The sequence below is a fragment of the Lissotriton vulgaris genome, chromosome 3_1 (assembly GCF_964263255.1).
Source record: "Lissotriton vulgaris chromosome 3_1, aLisVul1.2, whole genome shotgun sequence".
Taxonomy (NCBI): Eukaryota; Metazoa; Chordata; class Amphibia; order Caudata; family Salamandridae; genus Lissotriton; species Lissotriton vulgaris.
The window spans coordinates 1,108,901,264-1,108,923,773 of NC_141689.1; the positions used below are offsets into that span (position 1 = coordinate 1,108,901,264).

The 22,510-nt window shown below is 45.6% G+C and overlaps 1 protein-coding gene across 3 annotated transcripts in view; it reads right to left on the minus strand.

The window, feature by feature from the left end:
* NFKB1 (nuclear factor kappa B subunit 1) overlaps positions 1 to 22,510 on the minus strand; it is a 398,216-nt gene that overhangs the window by 295,730 nt on the left and 79,976 nt on the right. For all 3 annotated transcript variants that reach the window (XM_086961580.1, XM_086961582.1, XM_086961581.1), the window contains exon 3: positions 10,088 to 10,166. In XM_086961580.1, the coding sequence (XP_086817706.1) occupies positions 10,088 to 10,166 (79 nt within the window). The remainder of the gene's footprint in view (positions 1 to 10,087; positions 10,167 to 22,510) is intronic.

Sequence of the window (22,510 nt, forward strand, 5' to 3'; positions counted from 1 at the left end):
ATAGACCTTGTGGAGGTGCTTCGGCTGAAGTTGTAGATACCGCACTGGAGGATTTCCCTACTACCCTACAATGCTGTAATCTGCAAAGGAATCACCTTCCCTTGGGGCAGCCCATTGCTTACCACCAGTTGGCATTGTTCACTCACTCATTTGCTATCTTCTTATTCGATGGCTTGCTTTCCACTTCTTGTGTTTGTCCCTCCAGTCCTCTTTGCCAACCTTTTAATTGGCTGACTGTGAGAAATTAGTTTGTTGATTGACTGGGGTGTGAGCCCCGATCAATTAGCAAACACAATCATTGTCAACGTGGGGCACACACCAGCCCTAAATGAACCTATGCTCAACCCTCTGGTGGCTTGGCACGGAGTAGTCAGGCTTAAAAAATGTTTCAATTAATTTGGACAAGGCATGAGCAGTTATGCAGTAATACTGCCAGATATGTTTACAGTTTTTAACATATAAGTATTTATATTTATATTTGTGTGTTTAATTAATAATATATGTATTTATTTATTGCACACAAATATGACTTTTGGAATACTTGAAATGAAAATGAGAGAGTATTTAGTATATCCACAAATGTATCATAACTGTGAACTAGGTTGTAAAACAGTATATATGTTTACAAGCAAACTCTAAGTGAACGTGTTTCCCCTCTGTTTATTATCATGTAAGGACAGGGGGAAAGGGTGTTTTCACTAAGCATATAAAAAAAGTATGGCGTACTCCACTCTTTGAGTAATCAATGGCACTTGGTGCTCGAAACGCGTCACGGAGATAAAGGAGTAAGAAAATAAAACAACTTGCCAAATGTATCCTGGTGTTCGTTTCTCTCAGTTCGCCGTAGGGAGGTTCCGAGAGTGTTGTTTTGGTATGTGTGTGTACGTACATACGTATATATGTACACACACACACACACACTTACTGAAAAACCATGGGTTTCAGACATGTTATAGTTCGAAATTAGCATTTAAAAAACCTTAGAAATTCACTGAAAAAAACATAGGTTTCAGGGACATTATAGTTAGTTGGACATTTCACTCGTACAAAACCAGAGAAATTCGAACGTTATAGTTAGTAGAGCTAACTATAACTCGCGGCCCCGCAATGCACTGCTGATGACGTCACATATTACATCACTCATGACATGGTCAGTGACATCACTGATGACATCTCAAATGACATCACTGATAACATCCCTGATGACATCATCCAGTGAATGTGTGTTTCTGTAAAATTTAAATATGTTTTATAGATAAGCCAAGGTGTACTGAAGAATGACTTGGTGTATAAGTGTGTGGGTGCAGGATTTAATAGGTGTGTGACTGACTGTATAAGTTAGTGATTACATGTGTCTTACTGAATGCATGGGTTAGTGACTAAACTGTGTGAATGTCTGTATCAGTCTCTCAGTTGTTGTGGAAGCTGCTGCATGGGTTGATGATTATGTACATGACTGTCTATATGGGTTACATATTGGTTGCATGAGTATATGTATAGGTGCCTCAGTGTTTTTGTTCGGTGTGTGACTTTCTGACTACATGTGTGAGTGGATAATTTACTGGGTGTATGGGTTCAATAGTGCATGTGGAAATAGCTGTATAGGTGAGTGAGTGTGTGTATCAGTGTGTTAGTGAGTGAATGTATGTCTCACTGGTATATGTGTGAGTAAGTACATATGTGAAAGGCAGTATATGTGAGTGTTGGAGTATACACTTGACTATATGTGAGAGTGAGTAATTGTGAGTGTGGCAGTATAAATGAGTGAATGCTTGTATCAGTGATTGCATAAGAGAGTAAGTATATGTTAGTATCTGCTTGAATAGGTTAGATAGTGAATGTATAACTGTATAGGTGAGTAAATGGCAGTGGTATTGATTTTTTACATGTCTAGCTAGGTGTGTCAATAACTCTATGGATGACTGACGGTGTATGAGTGTTTGTATAGGTGTATGAGTACATATAATAGTGCTGTATTGATGAGTGACTGCATGTATGAGTAACTGCATGGATGAATGAATGAATGTGCATGTAATGCTAGGAATTAGCCAGTGGGTATATAGTAACAGCTATTGATTGGTCTATGGTTTCGAAAATCGCAGTCTGTATTTTAGAGTGGGTGTATCAAAGGCTATATTAGGGTGTGAGGAGGTGCATCATATTATCACGTGGATGATGTCATCAGTGATGTCATTTGAGATGTAATCAGTGATGTCATTTGAGATGTCATCAGTGATGTCACTGACCATGTCATGAGTGATGTAATATCTGACATCATCAGCGGTGCATTGCGGGGGCGCGAGTTCTATTTAGCTCTACTAACTTTACCCGCTTAACCGCAGCGGCAATTCCACCGCAGCGGTTTAGCAGAGTGGGCGGGGCCGCGTCGGCCAACGGAAGTAGCAGCACTACAGAGGTAGAGCTCGCGACGGCCGTTGGCCGACAAACGCTGCGAAGGGGATAACATTCAAATTTCTCTGGTTTGAAATGTCCCTCTAACTATAATGTCCCTGAAACCTATGTTTTTTTCAGTGAATTCCTAAGGTTTTTGAAATGCTCATTTCTAACTATAACATCCCTGAAACCTATGGTTTTTCAGTGAATTTCAAAGGTTTTTGAAATGCTCATTTCTACCTAGAACATCCCTGAAACCTATGGTTTTTCAGTGAATTTCAAATGTTTTTTAAATACTAATTTCTAATTACAATGTTCATTAAACCTATAGTTTTTTCAGTGATTTTAAATTATCAATCCATTCTCAACCTGGTGAAAATAGCCGATATGGCCAATAGTTCAGCAAAACAAAATCGCCACAAATGAGAGCAACAACTAACGCTAATGATATGCAGAGAAGCCGTTCCTGTGCAAAAATAACATGAAAACAAAACTTCCCAATATTTTCAAAGAGTAGCCAAATCTGCGGTGTGATCCAAAAACAGTGTGAAAAGGAACCCAGCCCAGATTCACCTCTGAAGATCAACGCATGTCATAGAGCAACTGATCATGCACCTCCGACCCCTAAGAAGGCCACAAAACCCACTGCCACCACCATCAGGACCTCCCCCCTACTACCACTGAGGCAGCGCACAACAGGACAGCGGAGTTTCCAAAAACGGCATGGCCACTGAGCGAAACAATAGCTGAATGTTGCGAGATGTGGCCACCAAACATGTATGAAGGACACAAGTCACCCACCAATAAAAATGCACACAATACCAAGTGTAGCGGTGATGTGCTGGACAGACCTCACTATGCAAAGTACAAACCTCTCCATGTGTACATAAACTGCTGGTGCTTGTAGTGTTGTAAACAGTCGACGCAACCATGTTACCTCAGGCAGTGGGGAAGATCTCGGTCATGTACCTGTGTCGTCGTCCCCTGTAAGCGGAAGCGCAGTGGGCTGGTTCAATGCACGCCACTCCAGCGTAGAAGTGTCAATAAATAGGCCGGGGCTCTGGGCGTGGTTCACTTGTGTGAAGGCCAACCCATCTGCCAGAGCAGTGGCCCTCACCGACCCACGTGGCTGCCGCCATGACCGCAGGCCTCCCCGACACTGGTCCCCTGCGAACACTGCAGCACAGCACCGCAGACTTATGTCTGTACAGACTACTACTGCTTTCGATCTACACTGCGGACAGCAGGGCTCACAATTCAGATGGAGAGGCGATTGCAGATGACACAGTCCAGTAGGCAAGACACATTGCTCCCAGTGCGGCCCGCCCGGACCACGCATCATCGCAGGCTGCACACACGCTGAGCGCCATAGATACCACTAACTCAGTGCACCACTAGTCAATGCCACATTGCCTTACTAAGGCAGAATTCATTAGACAAAAGACATTGCTACCAGTGCGGCCCGCCCGGAGCATGCATCATCGTAGGATGCGCACACGCTGAGTGCTTCAGGTGCCACTAAGTCAGTGCACCATAAGTCATCGCCACATACCCTTATTAAGGTAGAATTCATTAGACAAAAGACATTGTTACCAGTGCGGCCCGCCCGGACCACGCATCATCGCAGGCTCCGCACACACTGAATGCTTCAGGTTCCACTAAGTGTGCAGCTCAACTCAACGCCACCTGGCTGTAGGCCCTTGCTGATCACTGCCCCCGGTCTACACTGCGGTCAGCAGAGCTCACAATTAAAATTGAGTCTTGATTCATTCATTACTGAGTCCAGTAGACAACTTACTACAACGTCCCTAAAACCTACATAATATCCTTTTTAGGGTCCTTGCTTCAAGAACTATTTTATATCAATTATAGCTTTAGTACATTAACCAAATTCATCTTGCAAGTCCAAAGGAACACTAAATGGCAGTCTACACTGCGGACAGCAGAGCACACAATTTAAAATCAGTTTTGATGTATTTATTGCAGAGTGAACTGTACTCTATGTTGTTGGATTTTTTCAAGAGAAAGTAACAAAAAGCATTCTTCGATGTGTGTGCTGACTACTGCCTTCGATCTACACTGCGGACAGCAGGGCTCACAATTTAGATGGAGTCGCAATTGCAGATGACGCAGTTCAGTAGGCAAGAGACATTGCTCCCAGGGCGGCCCGCCCACACCACGCATCATCGCTGGCTGCGCACACGCTAGGCGCCAAACCTACCCCAAACTCTATACAGCTGAAGTCAACGCCACATGGTTGTGGGCCCTTCCTGACCACTGCCTCCGGTCTAGACTGTGGTCAGCAGGGCTCAAAATTCAAGATTAGTACAGATGCAAATTGTGTAAGAGACTATAATCGGTTAAGAAAACCAAATGCTCCCAATCTGTGCAGCTAAAGTCAACGCCACATGGCTGTGGGCCTTCACTGACCGCTGCCTCCAGCCTACACTGTTGTCAGCAGGGCTCACAATTCAAATTCAGTCTTCATTCATTCATTTCAGAGTCCAGTAGGCAACTAACTATAACGTCCCCGAAACCTACACATTTCGACAATATATTCCATACATATTTCATCATTTGTTACCAACACTGCGGTCAGCAGAGCTTACAATTTGAATTCAGTCTTGATTTATTACTTGCAGGCAGAATTGTACTCTATGTTCTCTAATTTTGTCTAGAGGAAGTGACAAAAAGCATTTCTTGATGTCTGTGCTGACTACTGCCTTCCATCTACATTGCAGACTGCAGGGCTCACAATTTAGATTGAGTTGCGATTGCAGATGACGCAGTGCAGTAGGCAACAGACATTGCTACCAGTGTGGCCCTATCAGACCACGCATCATCTCTAGCTGTGCACATGCGCAATGCTTCTGATGCCACTATCTCACTGCACCACAGCACATGGACCCTTTATGATAGAATCTTTTGTGTATTACTTCACATCTGGTGCCTCTAACTAAGTGCAGCATAAGTCATGATCACTTTATGATTGAATCTCTGTGTGTAATCCGATGATTACTGTTGTACTTGTTGCCAGCACCAGCCATTCCCTGAGGGCTGGCCTACACTTACCTCACATGCATCCAGCATAGACATCACTGGACATGTGACCCTGGTAATAAAAAGGGGCCGAGCGCACAGCACCTAGCCAGTTCCACTATCTATCTAACTGTGTCCATGAGATCATTATGTATGGATGATGCTGCCCCTGGGCCCTACCACATTGCATTCTGCTGTGCACAGCGCTCGCAACCATGTTACCTCTGGCAGTGGGCAATACTTCGGTTATGTAACTTTGTCTCGGTCATTGTATAAGTACATAGGTAGAGACTGCATCATTAGAGTACTGCAAGGAGAGTGTATAGTGAAACTATAAGTGCTTCGGAATTGGCGGAGTGACTGGATAAGTACATATGTTGGCGGAGCCTAAACCCCGAGCACAAGCTTGGCTCTAATTGGCTGTCCTCCATGTCCCAGCGGTCAGGACACGTCAGGTTTTACGTGCCCTGCTGGACCGCAGTGTAGGCCTGAGCCATCGAACAGCGGGTGCCTACCGCCATGTGGCGTGGCCTTGCTGGTCACAGAGTTAGTGCCACCGCAAGGGCTGAGCAGGTGTACAAACTGCGATGATAGCAGGTGCACTGGTATGTCCTCTGCCATGGTAAAATCTAGATGCAGCACCAAATGTGAGACTTGGTGGCCTGCGGAGCGGAGCTGCATGAAATGCAGGTGGCCATCTACACGGGCCCTGGGCTTTGGGCTTGCAGAGGCACGAGGTAGACCCTCTTTTCTACACGCAGCTTGCGAAAGGTGAGCAGAGAGCCTTGTTTGCGCAGCGGTAGGCAGTCACCTCCGGGCAGTGGGAGTGGATGGTGTGAGCAGCCTGGGTGTGCAGCGGCGGACAGACACCTTTGGGCAGTGACAGTGGATGGGGTGCAGTAGCCTGGATGCACAAAGGATGGACAGAGATATAGGCGTGCAGAGTCGTATGTACTCTGCCATTACTGATTCTGTACTATGTTTCAGATGAGTGAGCTTGAGGGCTCCACTATGTCTCGGCACGTGGTTGGAGACACACCGGTGGAGAAAAGGTGAGCTGTGAGGGTTTTGTCCACAGTGTAGGCACTCACTGTCCCTCTCCATCTCTTTCTTTCTCTCCCTCACACTCTTCCTCACTCTCACACTGTTTCTCTCTTTCTTTCTCTCTTTCTCTCTCTCTGACTCTCTCTCTCTCTTTCTTTCTCACTCTTCCTCTTTCTCACACTGTTTCTATCTTTCTCTCTCTCTCTCTCTCTCACTGTTTCTCTCTCTCTTCCTCGCTCTCTCACTCTTTCTCTGTCTCTTCCTCTCTCTCAGTCTTTCTCTCTCTTTCTCCTTTGATGGATGCATGAAGCACAATCTTATCTTGCTTTTTATCTTGCAGGCTGTGATTCACAGATTGACGACCCCAGCCCCCCGACACGGACCTCCCGCCACGAAGGGATGACTTCAGTTCCACCGAGTTAGTGCCACCAGAGAGGAGCGCGTCTGCAACCTGCGATGATGCGTAGCCATTCTTGTAATCCACACCCACTTTTGATTGTGAGCTCTGCGTGACCGAGTGTTCGCACGGCTGAGAAGGTTGCTTCGGTCCGTGGTGGACCCTCTTCGACACACGCCGGTGGCCGTAGGTGAGCAGAGAGTCTTGTTTGCGCAGCAGTCGTCAGTCACCTCTGGGCAGTGGCAGTGGATGGGGTGCAGCAGCCTGGGTGCGCAGTTGCGGGCAGTCACCTCCGGGCAGTGGGAGTGGATGGGCTGCAGCAGCTTGGTTGCGCAGCGGTGGGCAGACACCTCTGCGAAGTGGATAGGATGCAGCAGCCTGGGTGCGCAGCAGCGGGCAGACACCTCTGGGCAGTGGAAATGGATGGGGCGCAGTAGCGTGGATGCATAGAGGCGGGACAGCGGTTTAGGCGTGCGCAGTTGTATGTACTCTGCCATTACTGATTCCATACTATGTTTCAGATGACTAAGCTTGAGGCCTGCACGTAGTTGGAGACACACCGGGGGTGAAAGGTGAGCTGTGAGGATTTTCTCCACAGTGTCAACACTCCCTCTCCCTCTCCATCTCTTCCTTTCTGTCACTCACACACATTCTCGCTCTTTCACTCTCTATATCTTCCTTTCTCTCTCTCACACTGTTTTCTCTTTCTCTGTCTCTTCCTCTCTCTTTCATTCTTTCTCTTTCTCTCTCTCTTACTCACTGTCTCACTTTTTTCTCTCTCTCTCTCTTCCTTGTATCTCACTCTTTCTCTCTCTTTCTTCCTCTCTCTCTCTCTGTTTCTCTGTCTTCCTCTCTCTCTCAATTGTTCTCTCTTTCTCTGTCTTCCTCTCTCTCTCACTCTTTCTCTCTCTCTCTCTCTCTCTCTCTCTCTCTCTCTCTCTCTTCCTCTCAGCCTGGGTGCACAAGAGCGGGCAGACACCTCTGGCAGTGGGAGTGAATAGGGTACACCAGTCTGTGGGCACAGCAGGGGGCAGACACCTCTGGGCAGTGGTAGTGGATGGGGTACAGCAGCCTGGATTACTTCTAATGTCCACAATCCATAGTTATAAACCTACCTCCCTTTTCGTCTGTTTATTTACCTCTCCTCTCTACCCCAATACTCCTTTGGTTCTTCCCACAACCATGCCCTTTGGTTATTCCACAGTGGGGGAAGTCAATATGGGAACGAATAATGCTCACAGATAAGGGAAAATGCTCTGCAAATTTAATTTAATTTAATTTAAAGGAGCTTGTAGAGCGCCTGGTGACGCCTCCCGGCGTGTCCCCGCGCTGTGGAGAGAGTGTGAGAAGGAGTAGAGGAAAACCCATCACCAAGTAAAGAGGCAGGTTTTTAGTTTCTTCCTAAACAGGATTTCATTATTCTCCATCCTGATATCCGCAGGAAGAAGGTTCCATTTCCTGGCCGCCAAAGTCCGGAAGGATCTGCCTCCCATTCTGGCCTTTTTGGGGCGTGTGGTTCTGAGCAGACCCATACCTTTAGATCTAAGCGACCTGCTCGGTTCATAGACAGAAGCCAAATCCGACATGTAGGCCGGTGCTCTGTGATGAATTATTTTATGGCACCACAGCATAGCTTTAAAATCAATCCTCTTCCTGATGGGCAGCCAGTGGAGGGCTACAAGAGAGGGGCGAGATGGTGCTCGCCGAGGGAGCCTTAAGACCAGGCGAGCTGCCGAATTCTGTAACACCTGAAGCTTTTTAATATTTTTCTCAGATGTACCCATGAGCAGCACGTTTCCGTAATCAATACGGGACGTTATCAGTGCTTGTGTCATGGTACGCCTGGAATTAATAGGTAACAGGTCAAGGGTGCGGTTCAGAGTTTTCATTACCCCAAAGCATTTGCCCACCGTTTTTCTTATGTGGCTGTCAAAGGACAGTTTATTGTCCACCCACACACCCAAATTCTTCGCCTCTCGGGAAGGGGAGGGCAAAGGACCAAGGCAGCTGGGCCACCACTCAGTCGTCCATTTAGCCTCATTGCCTCCCATGATGAGGACCTCTGTCTTAGTCCCGTTAAGTTTCAGACAGTGGTCGTTCATCCATGTGGCAAGTTTAGTCATGCAGGCATTGAAATCATCAGCTTCCTTGGAAGGGGCTTGGGTCAGAGATATAAGAAGTTGCGTGTCGTCGGCGTAGGAGACAAGCTCCACGCCGAACGACTGCACTACCTCTGCCAGTGGGGCCATGTATAGATTAAACAGGGTAGGGCTCAGGGCAGAGCCCTGAGGCACCCCCTGCTCAAGCCTCACCCTATCGGAGAGAAAGCTCCCCCTTTGGACTTGAAAGCTTCTGTTAAGCAAAAAAGCCTTCAGCCATCCCAGTGCCTTATTGGTGACTCCAGCTTTATTTAGACACTGTAGCAGGATGGAATGTGCTACAGTGTCAATAGCGGCACTGAGATCAAGCATGATGAGGGCCATTGTCTTTCCCTCATCTGCTCCCTCACGTAGGGTTTCTGTGGCCCTCAGGAGGGCTGTCTCCGTTGAGAACCCTGATCTAAAACCCGACAAATACCGCTGCAACACACAGAAAGAGAGAGAGAGAGAGAGTGTGTGTAAGCAAATATAGCTCTCAGTGCATCCACTTGTGCTGCAACTCTTCTACTTGTGTGAGGGAAGACAAGACTGCACAGATAGAGCACATACTGTAGCAGTTCTGCTTGAATACAAGAACTGATGCTAGTGCTGCAGATGTTGTTTGGTGGGAAGCATGCACTGTTGAGCCTACCCTGAACTTTGTGAACCTGTGAATTTTTGTGAAATCTTTCAAAAGTCTTTTTAAAAACTCAGCAATTAGCGTTGTCAGTACTGTTCAAATAATGCATGTGCTTGTTGGCAGTTTGAAAATGCATCCCTTTTTAAATTACGCCATTGCTCAACACCAGCTCTGCCTTTCGGCAATTTTTCAATGTTTTCTATTGATGTGTAAAAACATCATCACCTGTTTATCGACACTTGCAAATGCTTTTGTACTTCATTAGGCAATGCACGTTCTTCCGGTAACAAAAGATGAACATTGAGGTTATTACATTTGTATGGACAATTCCCAACTTTGACCCCTGTACTCTAATGGAATTATATGACTTTAATCATATATAATCCGATCATGGTTCCCTAGCCAAAAGAAGAGAAAAGCAACAGAAAATTTTACCTGGTCGCAGTAGTGGATCCTGAAGATGGAAATCCGGTTCCACAAATGGCGTGTTCATGAACGGATCCATGTCAAAAATCTGTGTTAAGAAAAAGAAACAAATATTACAGCTACAAATAGGAAAATAAATCTCGGAGAGCATTGCATACATTGTCACGCACAAGTTATCATGGACTACACACTGTATAAATATTATACATCAAAGACAGCTATCAATGAAGCATTTTGGTATCCTTTTTAAGACACTGAAAAGTAAACTAAGTCACAAGCAAGGTTCATACTGTTATTAATTAATCAATATAAGTTACTTTTGTATAGCAAAGAAAGGTAAACTGAAATCCTAGAGCGAAATGGGCCGGAGTGGGCACTCTGCATCTACACACACTTCAGAATGCAAGGCTGATGGGCTAAGAGCATAGGGATGAGTTGGCACCCTCAGGTGAGACCCAACAGGCTGGGATCCCAGAGAGGGCCATCATCAAGTGAGGAGCATTCTTCCTTAAAAAACACCAGCCATTCCATAAGTCAGAGCAATTGGGAATTAAATGGCAATGTACCTCTCAGCTCCAGCTTTAAGTTCCACTTTCTTCCTCTTCAACTTGTGGTGCCCACAGGTAAATTTGTGGTTTAGGGAAGGCATCTGGCTGTGGTCTGAGAACAGACGCATGCCCTCAATCGTTCATACAGGTATCAAGAGGAAAACAATATGTTGCTGGATTCTTGATTGAACTGCTAACAGGCCAAATGAGTAATACAAGCAGCAGAATTCCAGCTGTCAAGGTTACAGGCTCAAGGCAGAGGTACATATTACCCACTCTATCAAATAGGGATTTGAAGGGTAACATAGTTATGAAAACCCCGCTTAACCTGTTTACCAGGGCTCTCACTTACATCTCTTGTGGTGTGGAACTGGAGGTTGGTACTACTCTGGTTGAAACCCCACAACTCCATGTTAGTGCACACAAACAATGCTGCGGATTCAATTCTATTAACCATTTGTGAACATTAGGGCTTGTCAGACTTGTTCAGTCTTCTTAATGATTTGGGTGGCTGTCTGAATGGAGTAGCCTAGTATTCAACTTGGCCATTCCAAAATCTTGATTCTTTTCTTTTTCTGCCATCCATTCAAACAGTGTTTCGGATCCCTGTCCTTTTGCATGAGGTACGTTCAGTCATTTTTTGGTTCCTGCTCAAAGTCTCACATTTTCTTTAGAATGCCCTTGTCTAGAGAAGAATTCATGGTAGTTTCAGTGACTCTGAGGCATTCAAGTTCTGAGACAGCAAGGCAGGATAAAATTATCACCCTTTTAGCTCCATGCTTGACTGCTCGTATGAGGTTTATTTTGGTGATTGGTGGTGTATGGTTTTCACCAAACATGCTGCTGTGCATTACAGAGAGACAACTTAATTTCAGTGTCTTTTGTCCAGAGAACATCGTTCTTAAATTCTTGTGGTTAATTCAGATGCTGTTTTGCAAATCTAGCTATACCAAAGGGGATCATTCTTTAGCTCACTCCACCACCCCAGTTCAGACATGTCCATATGCAAATCAGTCTGACCCTGTGCCTCATGGGAACAGTCCAGCCCGAACTGCCAAGCCATGTCTTCCCTGGACCGGAAACAAGCATCCTGGGACCGGTTTCAGATTCATAATCCTCATCAGCCCTGCTATCTTAAATCCAGTGGTAGAGTGAGCAAGGGACACAAGTCTGGGCATACCCTGCCAACTCAGGGCGAACAAAGCAATACCAAAGGGGATGATGGACGGAGTGCTTGAACAAATCAAACACTCACCCCCAGTCAACTGATCAGGGTTTAATCCATCATCATTCTTTAGCTCACTCCACCACCCCAGTTCAGACATGCCATATGCAAATCAGTCTGACCCTGTGCCTCATGGGAACAGTCCAGCCCGAACTGCCAAGCCATGTCTTCCCTGGACCGGAAACAAGCATCCTGGGACCGGTTTCGGATTCATATTCCATATCAGCCAGGCTATCTTAAATTCAGTGGTAGAGTGAGCAAGGGACCCACGTCTGGGCATACCCTGCCAACTCAGGGCGAACAAAGCTTGATTCCGGTCCAGGGAAGACATGGCTTGGCAGTTCTGGCTGGACTGTTCCCATGAGGCACAGGGTCAAGACTGATTTGCATATGGCCATGTCTGAACTGGGGTGGCGTGGTGAGCAAAATAACGATGGATTAAACCCAGATCTGTGACTGGGGGTGAATGTTTTGCCAATGTGCAACATTCCGTCCATCTTCTTGTGTGTTTTGCTGTTTTGCAAATCTAGCCATGGAGCAATTTTCTTTCTGAAAATGAGTTTTCATTTCATTACTCTTACACAGAAGTCTTACTTGTCTGGTGTTTTCCCAATAGAAGAATAAGGAACTGTAATATTTACCATAATGACAGAGGCCTGGAGATCCCTAGACACAGCTTTAAGAATTTTGAGATTTCTAGTAGCTTCATACCGCCTGGAATTGATGTGAATCTACATGGATGCCCATTACTGGCTAAATTGGCAAACATTTTCCATTTCTAAAAAATCTTTCTCATTGTGCAATGACACACTTCATATTGCTTGGAAATGGCATTATAGCCCCACCATGACAGATGAGAAGCAACCATTTTTTTCTGTGAACCCTGACAGAAGAGAAGCAACATTGTTTTCTCTAATACCGTCACAGATATCTCTTGGCCTAGTCATGATGTACTACCACAAACCTGAATGTTCCAGACTAAACTGGCAACGTTTCTAATACTATATACAGCTGATAGAATTTTAAGATAATCCAGCAATCCTGTACACTTGTTTAGCAGCACCTATTATTAATGGACATGGAAGTAGTAAAACCATAACATCTTCTGAGGGTCTAACTTCTTTTTAATATCACTGCGTTTATTTGTACATGCAAAGTAAAAGAGAGTAGATAATGGTCCAGTTTCCACCTCACACATGCAACCTGCACCTGCTGCCACCCCGACCCCATTATACCTTAATATGTCATACCTGTATTGGGATGCAATGTCTGCCAGCAGGAAGACACTGGGAATCATCATATGACGGCTTGCTGCTACAGGATTTCCAATGGGAGGGTCATCCTTGAGCCAGATAACATTATATGACATTTCTCTGTGCCTGCAATCCACTGCAAACCGCATTGAGACAATAAGCACTAGAGGGAAGGCTGAACCAAGAATATCTTGGTTGTGATGGAGGGTCGGGGAGGGGTGGGACTAAGAGTGGGATAAAAGTGGTTCCACATTGAGCTGGTGTGCTCAATGTGGACCAAAGAAGGGTTTTTGCCATGGGGTAGGGGTGAAAGAAGCCAGAAGGAGCAGCAAGTTCCGATGTACAGTCTGTTGCCACAAAGGAAAAGGACTATCCTGTGCTAGTGGAAAGCTTAGGGTTGGACCTGCAAACTAAGATGCAGGTGCTAAAGCCTCTGGTGACCTCCCTGTGTTAGACGGTCAAACAACTGGATGAAAGGAAGGAAGGTGTGGAAAACTGATCCTGCCTAAATAATTTGAGATTCCTGGGGCTCCCGGAGAGAGCGGAGGTCCTTGATGCAGAACGCTTCTTGGAGAGCTCAGTTCGGAATTCTCTGAAACAGAAAGACCTTGCTGAGGTGTTTATCCTGGAGAGAATCCATAGGGCCCTGATTACACTGCCGCTGCTGGGCAAAACCCCCCAGGGCCCCGATTGCCATGGTCCTCAACTATAGGGATCAGGAATGCATTCTGCGGTCAGCCAGGAAGGCTGGCCACTTGTCCTTTGAGAACAATGCTATCTCCATCTATCCAGATTACACGAGGAGAGTGCAATTGCAACGCAAGGCCTACACGAAAATGAAAGCAAAACTTCAAGCACTGAATCTTACAGCTATCTTGCTGTTCCCAGCCCACCTCAAAGTGATCTCCAAAGGTAGAATTCAATTCTTTGACACTCCCGATGAGGCATGGATGTGGTTGGAGGTGTTGCATAAAACTGGGCCTGGGCAGGGGAGGTCTCGGCAGCTGGCAGAGTGGAGTTTGCAGTGGCACACTGTGAGCAGCAGGCACCAGAGATGATCTAGGTGCTGGACGGGGGGCCCAGTTGGGGTCTCCCAGGGTCACAATTCTCCCTGATGGCACGATAGGGAGAACATATTGAGGCGATGGAGCCCTCACCAACGAGCGACACTGGGACACAAAGACACTGTGAGTTTCGCCCCCTTGATAAAAAGAGGGGGGGCAGCACAGGCATCCGGGTGAGGGGGTAGAACACCCAGACTTTGGACAACATCATGTACAGGTATCGGTGGGAACGACTGGACTAGGGGGACCGGGTGATTGGGTCACAGAGCGGAACAGTGCACTCCCAAACATTGTCACTTTGGATTTACCCCATTGGAGTGGTCAGGGCAAGCGTCTGGGCCCACAAGCTGTAAAAGTTGTGCTAGCATTTAGTTATGAGAGTGTGTGAGGGAAGTGGTAAGCAGAGACTCTTCTTTGGATTCCAAGATGTTACACCGGGGTGGGCCCCACTTGGGGATGGGGTAAGTGTGCCCATAGGGAGGGGTTGGGAAGGGAGAATTTGTTTGAAGATCAGTTAGCAGTTTGTTGGGAACAGCAGTCAAGGTGCAGTGGCAGTGCTCAGGAAATAACACTCAGGGTGAGAGACAAGAAGGAGCGGGTTACTACCCTACGCAGAAGGCAATTTACCAACTCTAGTTATGTAAGATGAACAGAACAGCAGTAACATGGAATGTTCAGGGCCTGAACAACTGTACAAAGTGGTACCACATGCACTCCTATTACAGAAGTGCAATGTGCAGGTGGCACTCCACCAGGAGACACACCTGCTGTAGGGCTGAAGTAAAGGACACCTCTACGCAACCAGATATTTATATTATGCCTGTGGAGTAGTGACCTGGATTTCAGCAGGGGTTTCCATTATTCAACAGGAAGTGCACTCAGACCCTAAGGGAAGGTACATAATTGTTTTGGCAAAGTAGACGGAATAGAAACCTGTATAGTAAATACCATTGCACTGATGATAGAGAGTTTTACTTGGGAATCCTGAAGATAGTGACCCCAAATGAGCTTGGTGTGGGCAGGGGACTTTAATTGCAGGCTTGATTGGTGCCTGGACAGGACGCCCCCAGGCAGGGCCATAAACCCCAAATGGAGGCCTCCCTGTGAGAGGTAATGGAGAACCTGAACCTAATTGAGATCTGGCGTCACGATCACCCGACTGATAGTTGGTTTTCCTATTATTCCACTGTACATGGGGTTCACATTTGGATGGATATGGTACTGGGGAGGGCGGAGGAGGATATAGACATGTTCCAACACTTGGCACATCTTAACTGTTATTTATCTGACCAATCCCCCCTCTTGATCACATTACTTTCCGGTTGGGTGAGACCAAAATATCCCCTTTGGAGACTCTGCAAGGAAGTGCTGGAGGACGTAGAGTTCAGAGACCAGAAAGAGTTACTAACAGAAAGAGTTTACTAACCTCTTCTTCCGGGAGAACGTGCATACCACTGAGAGTGGACTAACTGAATGGGAGGCTTACAAGATGGTGTTGTGTGTGGAGTGCATGGGGTATATTCATGGGGTATGGGTGCAGCTGGAGCAGGAGCTCACAGACTTAAAGAGACAGTAGGCAGAGTTGGAGGGCCACATTAACGCAGACCTGGAGGCCTGCAGACAACTGACGCAGTTAAAACGTCAGGCTGGAGACACCTCGACCACTTTGATCAATATTACGACACATAGTTCTGGCTGTTTAGGGAAGGAGATAAGACAGGCAAGATGCTGGTATGGCTGTTAAAGAGGGAACAACCACAGTCTTATATTCTTTTGCAGTGGCCAGAGGATGGGACGGGCCTGTAATCGGATTAACATGGCCTGCGTGGAGTTCCAGCAGGAGGGCTTTATGCAAAGGCCACTGGCAGGTGCATGGGAGATAGAGGAGTACCTCCGGGCAGGAGCACTGCTCAGGCTCAGTGGGGACCAACAATCACTTGAGGCCCCCATGATAGAAGAGAACATGCAAGAAGTACTGATGGACATGAAAAGTGGGAAGACATGGGAAAGGATGGCCTTCGGGTGGAGTGGCATCAAATCTTGCCAGAGGGGTTTGCTGGAAAAGCTGCTGGAGGAGTTTACGGTAGCAAAAGACACAGGAGAAGGGCCCTAACGCATGAGAGGCGATTATAATACGATTGCGCAAAAATGGTAATGACCCAATGGATGTAGCGTAATAAAAGCCCTCTCCATACTTAACACCGATCTTAAAATACTCTGCAAGATTTTGGTCAGTAGGGTCAGGTAAGTAGTCTGATCGCTCATTTATCAAGACTAAATTGGATTTATCCCGGGAAAAAATGTAATGTACAATCTTCAGTGCCTGAATCATATCACACATATTCTCGCCGCTTCTAAAGACAGTGGTGTCCTGGGATATAGAAAGGGTGTTTGATATTGGGGGGTGGCATTACCTGTGGGCATTAATGCACCGCATGTGATTCGGTTGCAAAATACATGAAATGGGTAAGACTCTTATATTCACAACCGTGATTTTGAAGAGGCACAATGCAGGGTTGTTCACTGTCCCCTATATTATTTGCTCTTTCAATGGAGACGCTGGTGAATGTGCTACATGCCAGGCTTGGTGTGTGGGTAGTCCATCTGGGTGACAGTCCGTATGTGGTGTTCTTGTATGCCGGTAATGCGCTGATCTACATGCGGGACCCGGAACAGTCGGTCCTGCTGTTGTTGGAGGAACTGAGCAGATTTGCTGCAGTCTCGGGCTGCACATGAATAGAACAAAGTCCATGTGGATTACCCTGGCAGGACTGGCATGGGGAGACCCGAAATTCTTACTGCTTCTCGGGCTCTGCTGAGAAGGGGTAGATTCTTTATATTTATTGTATAGTGTGAGACCTAGAAGCTCAATATTCACTCAATGTGGAAAGGACGGTGGAGGGGCTGACCCGGTTGTATGAGTTCTGGAAGACACTTCCACACTCTGTGATGGGGCACTCTCTGTGGCGAAAATGGTTTTCCAGTTTCACTGTTTATGTGCTACAGAACATGATGTGCCCATTCCCACCTGCACCTTTGCACGGCTGGACAGATTGTTGGGCTGCCTGATTTAGGTGGGTGGCAGGAGTCGGGTCAGACTGGACAGGCTCAAGCTCCCTAACAGAGGGGGTCTTGGACTGCTGGGACCTTTTCTATACTATCCAGTGCCACACCTTCAGCACACAGTGAAGTGGTTGGAAGAAGAACTGAACTGGAAAAATAGCCTCCCGGCGGACACCTATGATCTCCTACACGCTTCAGGAGGTTCTTATGATGGGGCATAAGGTCCTTGATTATCTCCCCTACTTGTTTGGCCAGATGGGTATTGTTTGGCATAGAGTAATGATGGTGGTGTTGCGTGCCCTTCTATAAAACAGATCATTCAAGCGGTGGTAGGAGGGAGGATGTGAGATGGTGGGGTATCTATATGCCATGAAACGGTTCATTATTTTTGCCCAAGCCCGGGAACGATTTGGAAGTGCCCCTGGTCAATTCTTGCACTATGTCCACCTGAAACATACAGCCCGGGGTGTTTGGACCAGGTTTCCAAATGAACTAAGGAGGCATGAGGTATTACAGAGATTGATTGAGATGGTAGGCTGCTGGCGGATGGGGGGAAAGCTTTCTGTAAAAGGGAGAGATTGCATGTAGACTGTGGGGAGGCACTGACTGACCTGGAGTGGAGTACAGCCTGTGAGCAGATTGGATTTGTGTCACCCAACGTCTTCTTTAAATTCATACACTTTAACTACTTGCTTCAAACCTATTTCACCCTTCTCAGACTCTCCAAAATATACCCCGGCTCTTCTTCCACACGTGGTCAGTCCTCAGTAGGATTTTTACATATGACCTGAGGCTGTGGGCAGCTGACAGATTTTTGGACCAGAGTGGTTGGTACTTTGACACATATATGGGTGTTTTGCTGCCCAGAACTGTAAAAATGTGTCTCAGGAGTGCTCACACAGGATAACAGGATACCAAAAATGCCAGCCAGCATACTTGAGTTGGGGGTGGTGTCGGTGAGAATCCAGATTGCTATCAGTTGGCTGGCACCCCAGCTGCCGGAGATCTATGCTTGGACGCAGATGCTCCTGGAGTGGGCAGTGGCAGATGAGCAGCACACTAAGCAGACCTGCAGGAACTATCAGGGGGCAGAGGACATAGTGACATGGGAGGGGACATGGTTCTAAGAATAGTAGATCAACCTGCTGATAACTCAGGAGAAGGATGTAATGGGGCAACGAGTCAGGGTGTTGTGTGAGCAGATAGTCAAATTGTTGCCTTTTAGGATGGGAGATTTTGGGTGTGGGAGTACTGCTCCATGGTTTGAGAGACATTTTACTGTATGCAACTCGATTGCACTAATGACATTGTTATGTATTGTCATACATCTTTCTTGGTAAACCATATAAAACACGAAAGACAAAAAAAATTGTTACAAGTAAAAGTGGTCCCAATCAGGAAGATACTCTATGAGGAAACATTCCAAATAAAACAATAGCAGATAACAAAATAAAAGGTTTCCTCTAGCTACAAGACGTATGGAGAGGGGTGTGCTCCATAAAAGACACAGGTTTAAGCTGCACAGCTTAAGGGGGAAAGGACAGACAGGCGTATGAGCAAGGCGCTGGCACATTGAGAAAATAAGAGGAAGTCCCTCTGTTCAAAGAAACCAGAAAGCTGGAGAGACATCTTTCCAAATGCAGCTTGCTCCAAACATCAGGACGGCTGGCCCCAAGGGACTGGAAGTACTGCACAGTCAGAGAGACCTATGAAATATGATTTAAGAGGACAATGTGGAACATGGAAAAATACATGGTTATTATGCTGGACCTACGGGCTGGCATACTGTGGCAATACCAGGAATGTCATAACTCCATAAAGGAGATGTTGGTACGCAACACTCAACATCTTAAAGACAGATATATGGAGAAAGTCGATCCTGTCCCCAACTCAATTTGAACTCTTGAACATGTGTGGTCACTCCTGTTTCTCCTGGTTCAGGAAGGAGTTGTGGATAGAAAGTCCCTACTCAGGAGAGCAATTGTGTCCATTCCGTTCCATTGCCCTCTCTAATGCCCAGAATACAAAGTACACTGCCCCCATAAATTCAACGGACACACTCCTGCAAATGTGCCTCTTCCATTCTTCACTCCTACACTAGATTCTCTCCTTCTCTCTGTCTCATCACTCACATCTCCAACAAATAAAAACCTCGACAATAACTCCAGACATTCCTCCTTGAATGAAAGACCACTTTAAAATATTCTTCTACATTACCTTTAAAAGCATTAATCTGTGGTTAATTTAAACCCCCAACCATCACCACCAGCTCCTTAAACATGTTTCCATAACTAGGCGTGGTCAAGTCGTCACTGGAGTAAGATTGGCCCAATAAGTAGCAAAAGGGATAGATTTAAATATAAAATTGTATGAACTGAAAATAAAGGAAATAATCTGTTGGCGGACAGGAAGGGATGCAAAACTCCTGAGGCACGGCAGGAAGCCATCGCAGTGGGGATCATGTCTGGCCTCCCTAATTGTGTGAGAACACAGGGTTACCTGGCAGACAGACTTATGAAAACAAGGTGTGGATTACAGGCAAAGACAGCAGTCAGGCCAAATGTGATGCCCTCAAGAAGAAGGCAGTGGCTTGGTGGTACAAGGACCTGGTAAAGGACCTCCAGTCAGGGGTTGGAAATCAAACATGGGGTCCCTCCCCGTTCTGCCCATAGAGGAAAAGAATAGTGGTCCCTTGATCAGAGAGACCTGAAGGAGAAAAATGTACCTAGGAAGCCAGTGGAGGCTGGGCATGTGCACTGAGCTCATCCTAAGGACATAGCTGGCTAGAAAGAAGGTGAACTCTCTAGAAGAAGCTTCAAGGAGCTCTCTAGAGTCCTGTCTTGCTATGAACGGGGGACAATTACGACTGATTACACAAATAGTGCAACATTAACAAGAAATGGCAGTAGCATGGTAGGCGTAATAATAATAATAATAGGCGTGAGAGTCTAAAGTTCAGCAGCAAGGGCCTAAACAACAATAATGCAACACTTACGAGAGACAAACTTAAAAAATGGAGAAGGAAGCATAAGGGCTCTTCAGCACAGAGAGGAGAGTGAGACTGAGAGACCAGAACATTGGCCTCAAGTCCCATAGCACAGCAAATTATAGTTGAAAGTAAAACTCAGCCAGGAGATGAAGGATTAAGGAGCTCAGGGCAAGTGAGCATTGCACACAGCCAATGTACACTTGAACTCAAAAAGCAGTACTACCACAGAGATATATCACAAAACTCATCTGTGGGCAGAGTATATACAGTAGCGTATACTTAAGCATAGCAACTGTTGGAAATTCAGCCCTTCGATTGGCTCACAAAAACTCACAATATCTGGAGGATCAAGATCAACAAGAAGTGCGGAAAACTTCCTTCTGAAACAACAAAAATTCAAGAAGAAAAAACTTATAATCAATCCTTCTCAGGAATTGCACCCAGGATTTGGAATGCCCTGCCACCAGAAATTAGACAGAACCCTTCCACCCCTTCCTTCAAGCTGGAAGTAAAAGGCATCCTCATGGCAACATTTACATAAACATTGCTTGACTTGACAGTGGAGATCCCCTATTCCATTTAGCTTACCTACCAATCGAATGTTTATCTTTTTTATGTACAGCTTCATTCTACTCATTGTGACTTTTTCATCATCAATGGTCTACCATCATCCTTCAATACCGACCGGTTCGGTCTTGCACCTTATCTGACTTTCCCTTCTATCTATGTTTGTCCTTGCTGCCAAACTATATGGTCCTGCTTATCCATAATGTTTGATTTACCCTGTGTTTCATGTATTAAGCATTTTGACTTTACTCTTACGTTCCTGCTTATTTTTATTGTTTTGATATGCCTATGCACATTTATTGTAATGCGCTCTGTTAGTCATAATGCTCGATCTGTGCCTTGTTCCTTTATTTAGCTTTTTGACTTTATTCTTATGGTTCTGCTTATTTTTATTGAGTTGTTATACCTATACACTTTTACTGTAAAGCGCTCTGATACCCGTAAGGGTCTTGTTCGTGCTATATTAAACTTTTAAATAAATAAACACTCACACTGTGGCATAAAGACAGTATAAGTGAACTACGATCATGGCTAACGAAGGGAATGAAATAAGGCTTCATCAAAGAACTTCTAGCTAAACCGCAATTACAAGAGAATGAAAAGAATAGGGGACTTTGCATCCCAATTCCAAAAGAGATAAGTCTCCAACATTGCAATCCGAAGGCGCCAAAGTGCCAATAACAAAACCATTTTTGGAAGAACGTTTCAAAAGCCTGCATGAAAACTTAAACTAATTTAGGAACAGGCTGAAATCAGAGATGCACTATATCGGACAACAAAAGAGAGTGGTAGAAGAAAGGGTAATCAATTTATAAAAGTCAAATGACAACTGATCAGAAGAATATTAATTTGTGAAATAAAAACTGCTGTATATACTGGACCAAAACATTGCCCTCAAGGCTAAACTAGAAGAGTTAGAGACTGATTATGGCTAAACAATATAGGGATCAGGGGAGCACCATTGTAGATGAGAGCAGGGATCTTGAGAAATATGTCGCAAAACTGTTTGAATCTTGCCTCCGAATTGATGGTTCAGAAACAATAGAACTTGACAGGACACACAGAGTACTCTGGTTTCAAATTACGGAAGGGATCATACAGGCAACTCAAAAAAAGGAGAAATATAATTTGAAGGCTACCACATAAAGCTAAACCTAAACTTATTGGTGGCAATCTTTAAGAAATGCAGAGCCTACGAGAAAATACTGAGATTTCCATTAAAGCAAGCCGAGTACAGATAGGGACACTCTTTCAGGCTAATATTTACATGGCATGAGAGACTATATCAAGTCAAATCAGTGAAGAAAGCTTCATTGGTACTAAAATCACCAAGCGAAGCAGAGGAAAAAAGCAGACCCCTACACAGTGACTCCGCAATGACCTGGGAACAGATGGAAAACTGTGATCAGAGAAACTAAACTGTGGGAGACCCTTGTGGGCAACTATAACGAAGAAGAATAGTGAAGCCATAGCCCAATTCCAGGAACAAATGTCACATATACATGAGAAACTGCACCAACTCTCAGAAAGCAGAGAAGACAGCCACTACCGGGTCATAGGACGCTCCTCGTGCAACATAAGCTAGTTATTTAGATAACTGATCAGTAATTGGTAAGATATCCGCATACACAACACACTTTACTACAATCTTGAAAAGGACAGTTTGAGTTCAAATACTCACAGGATTTGTTAGAGTTGTAGGAGACTTAAGACTGTAGGCTAA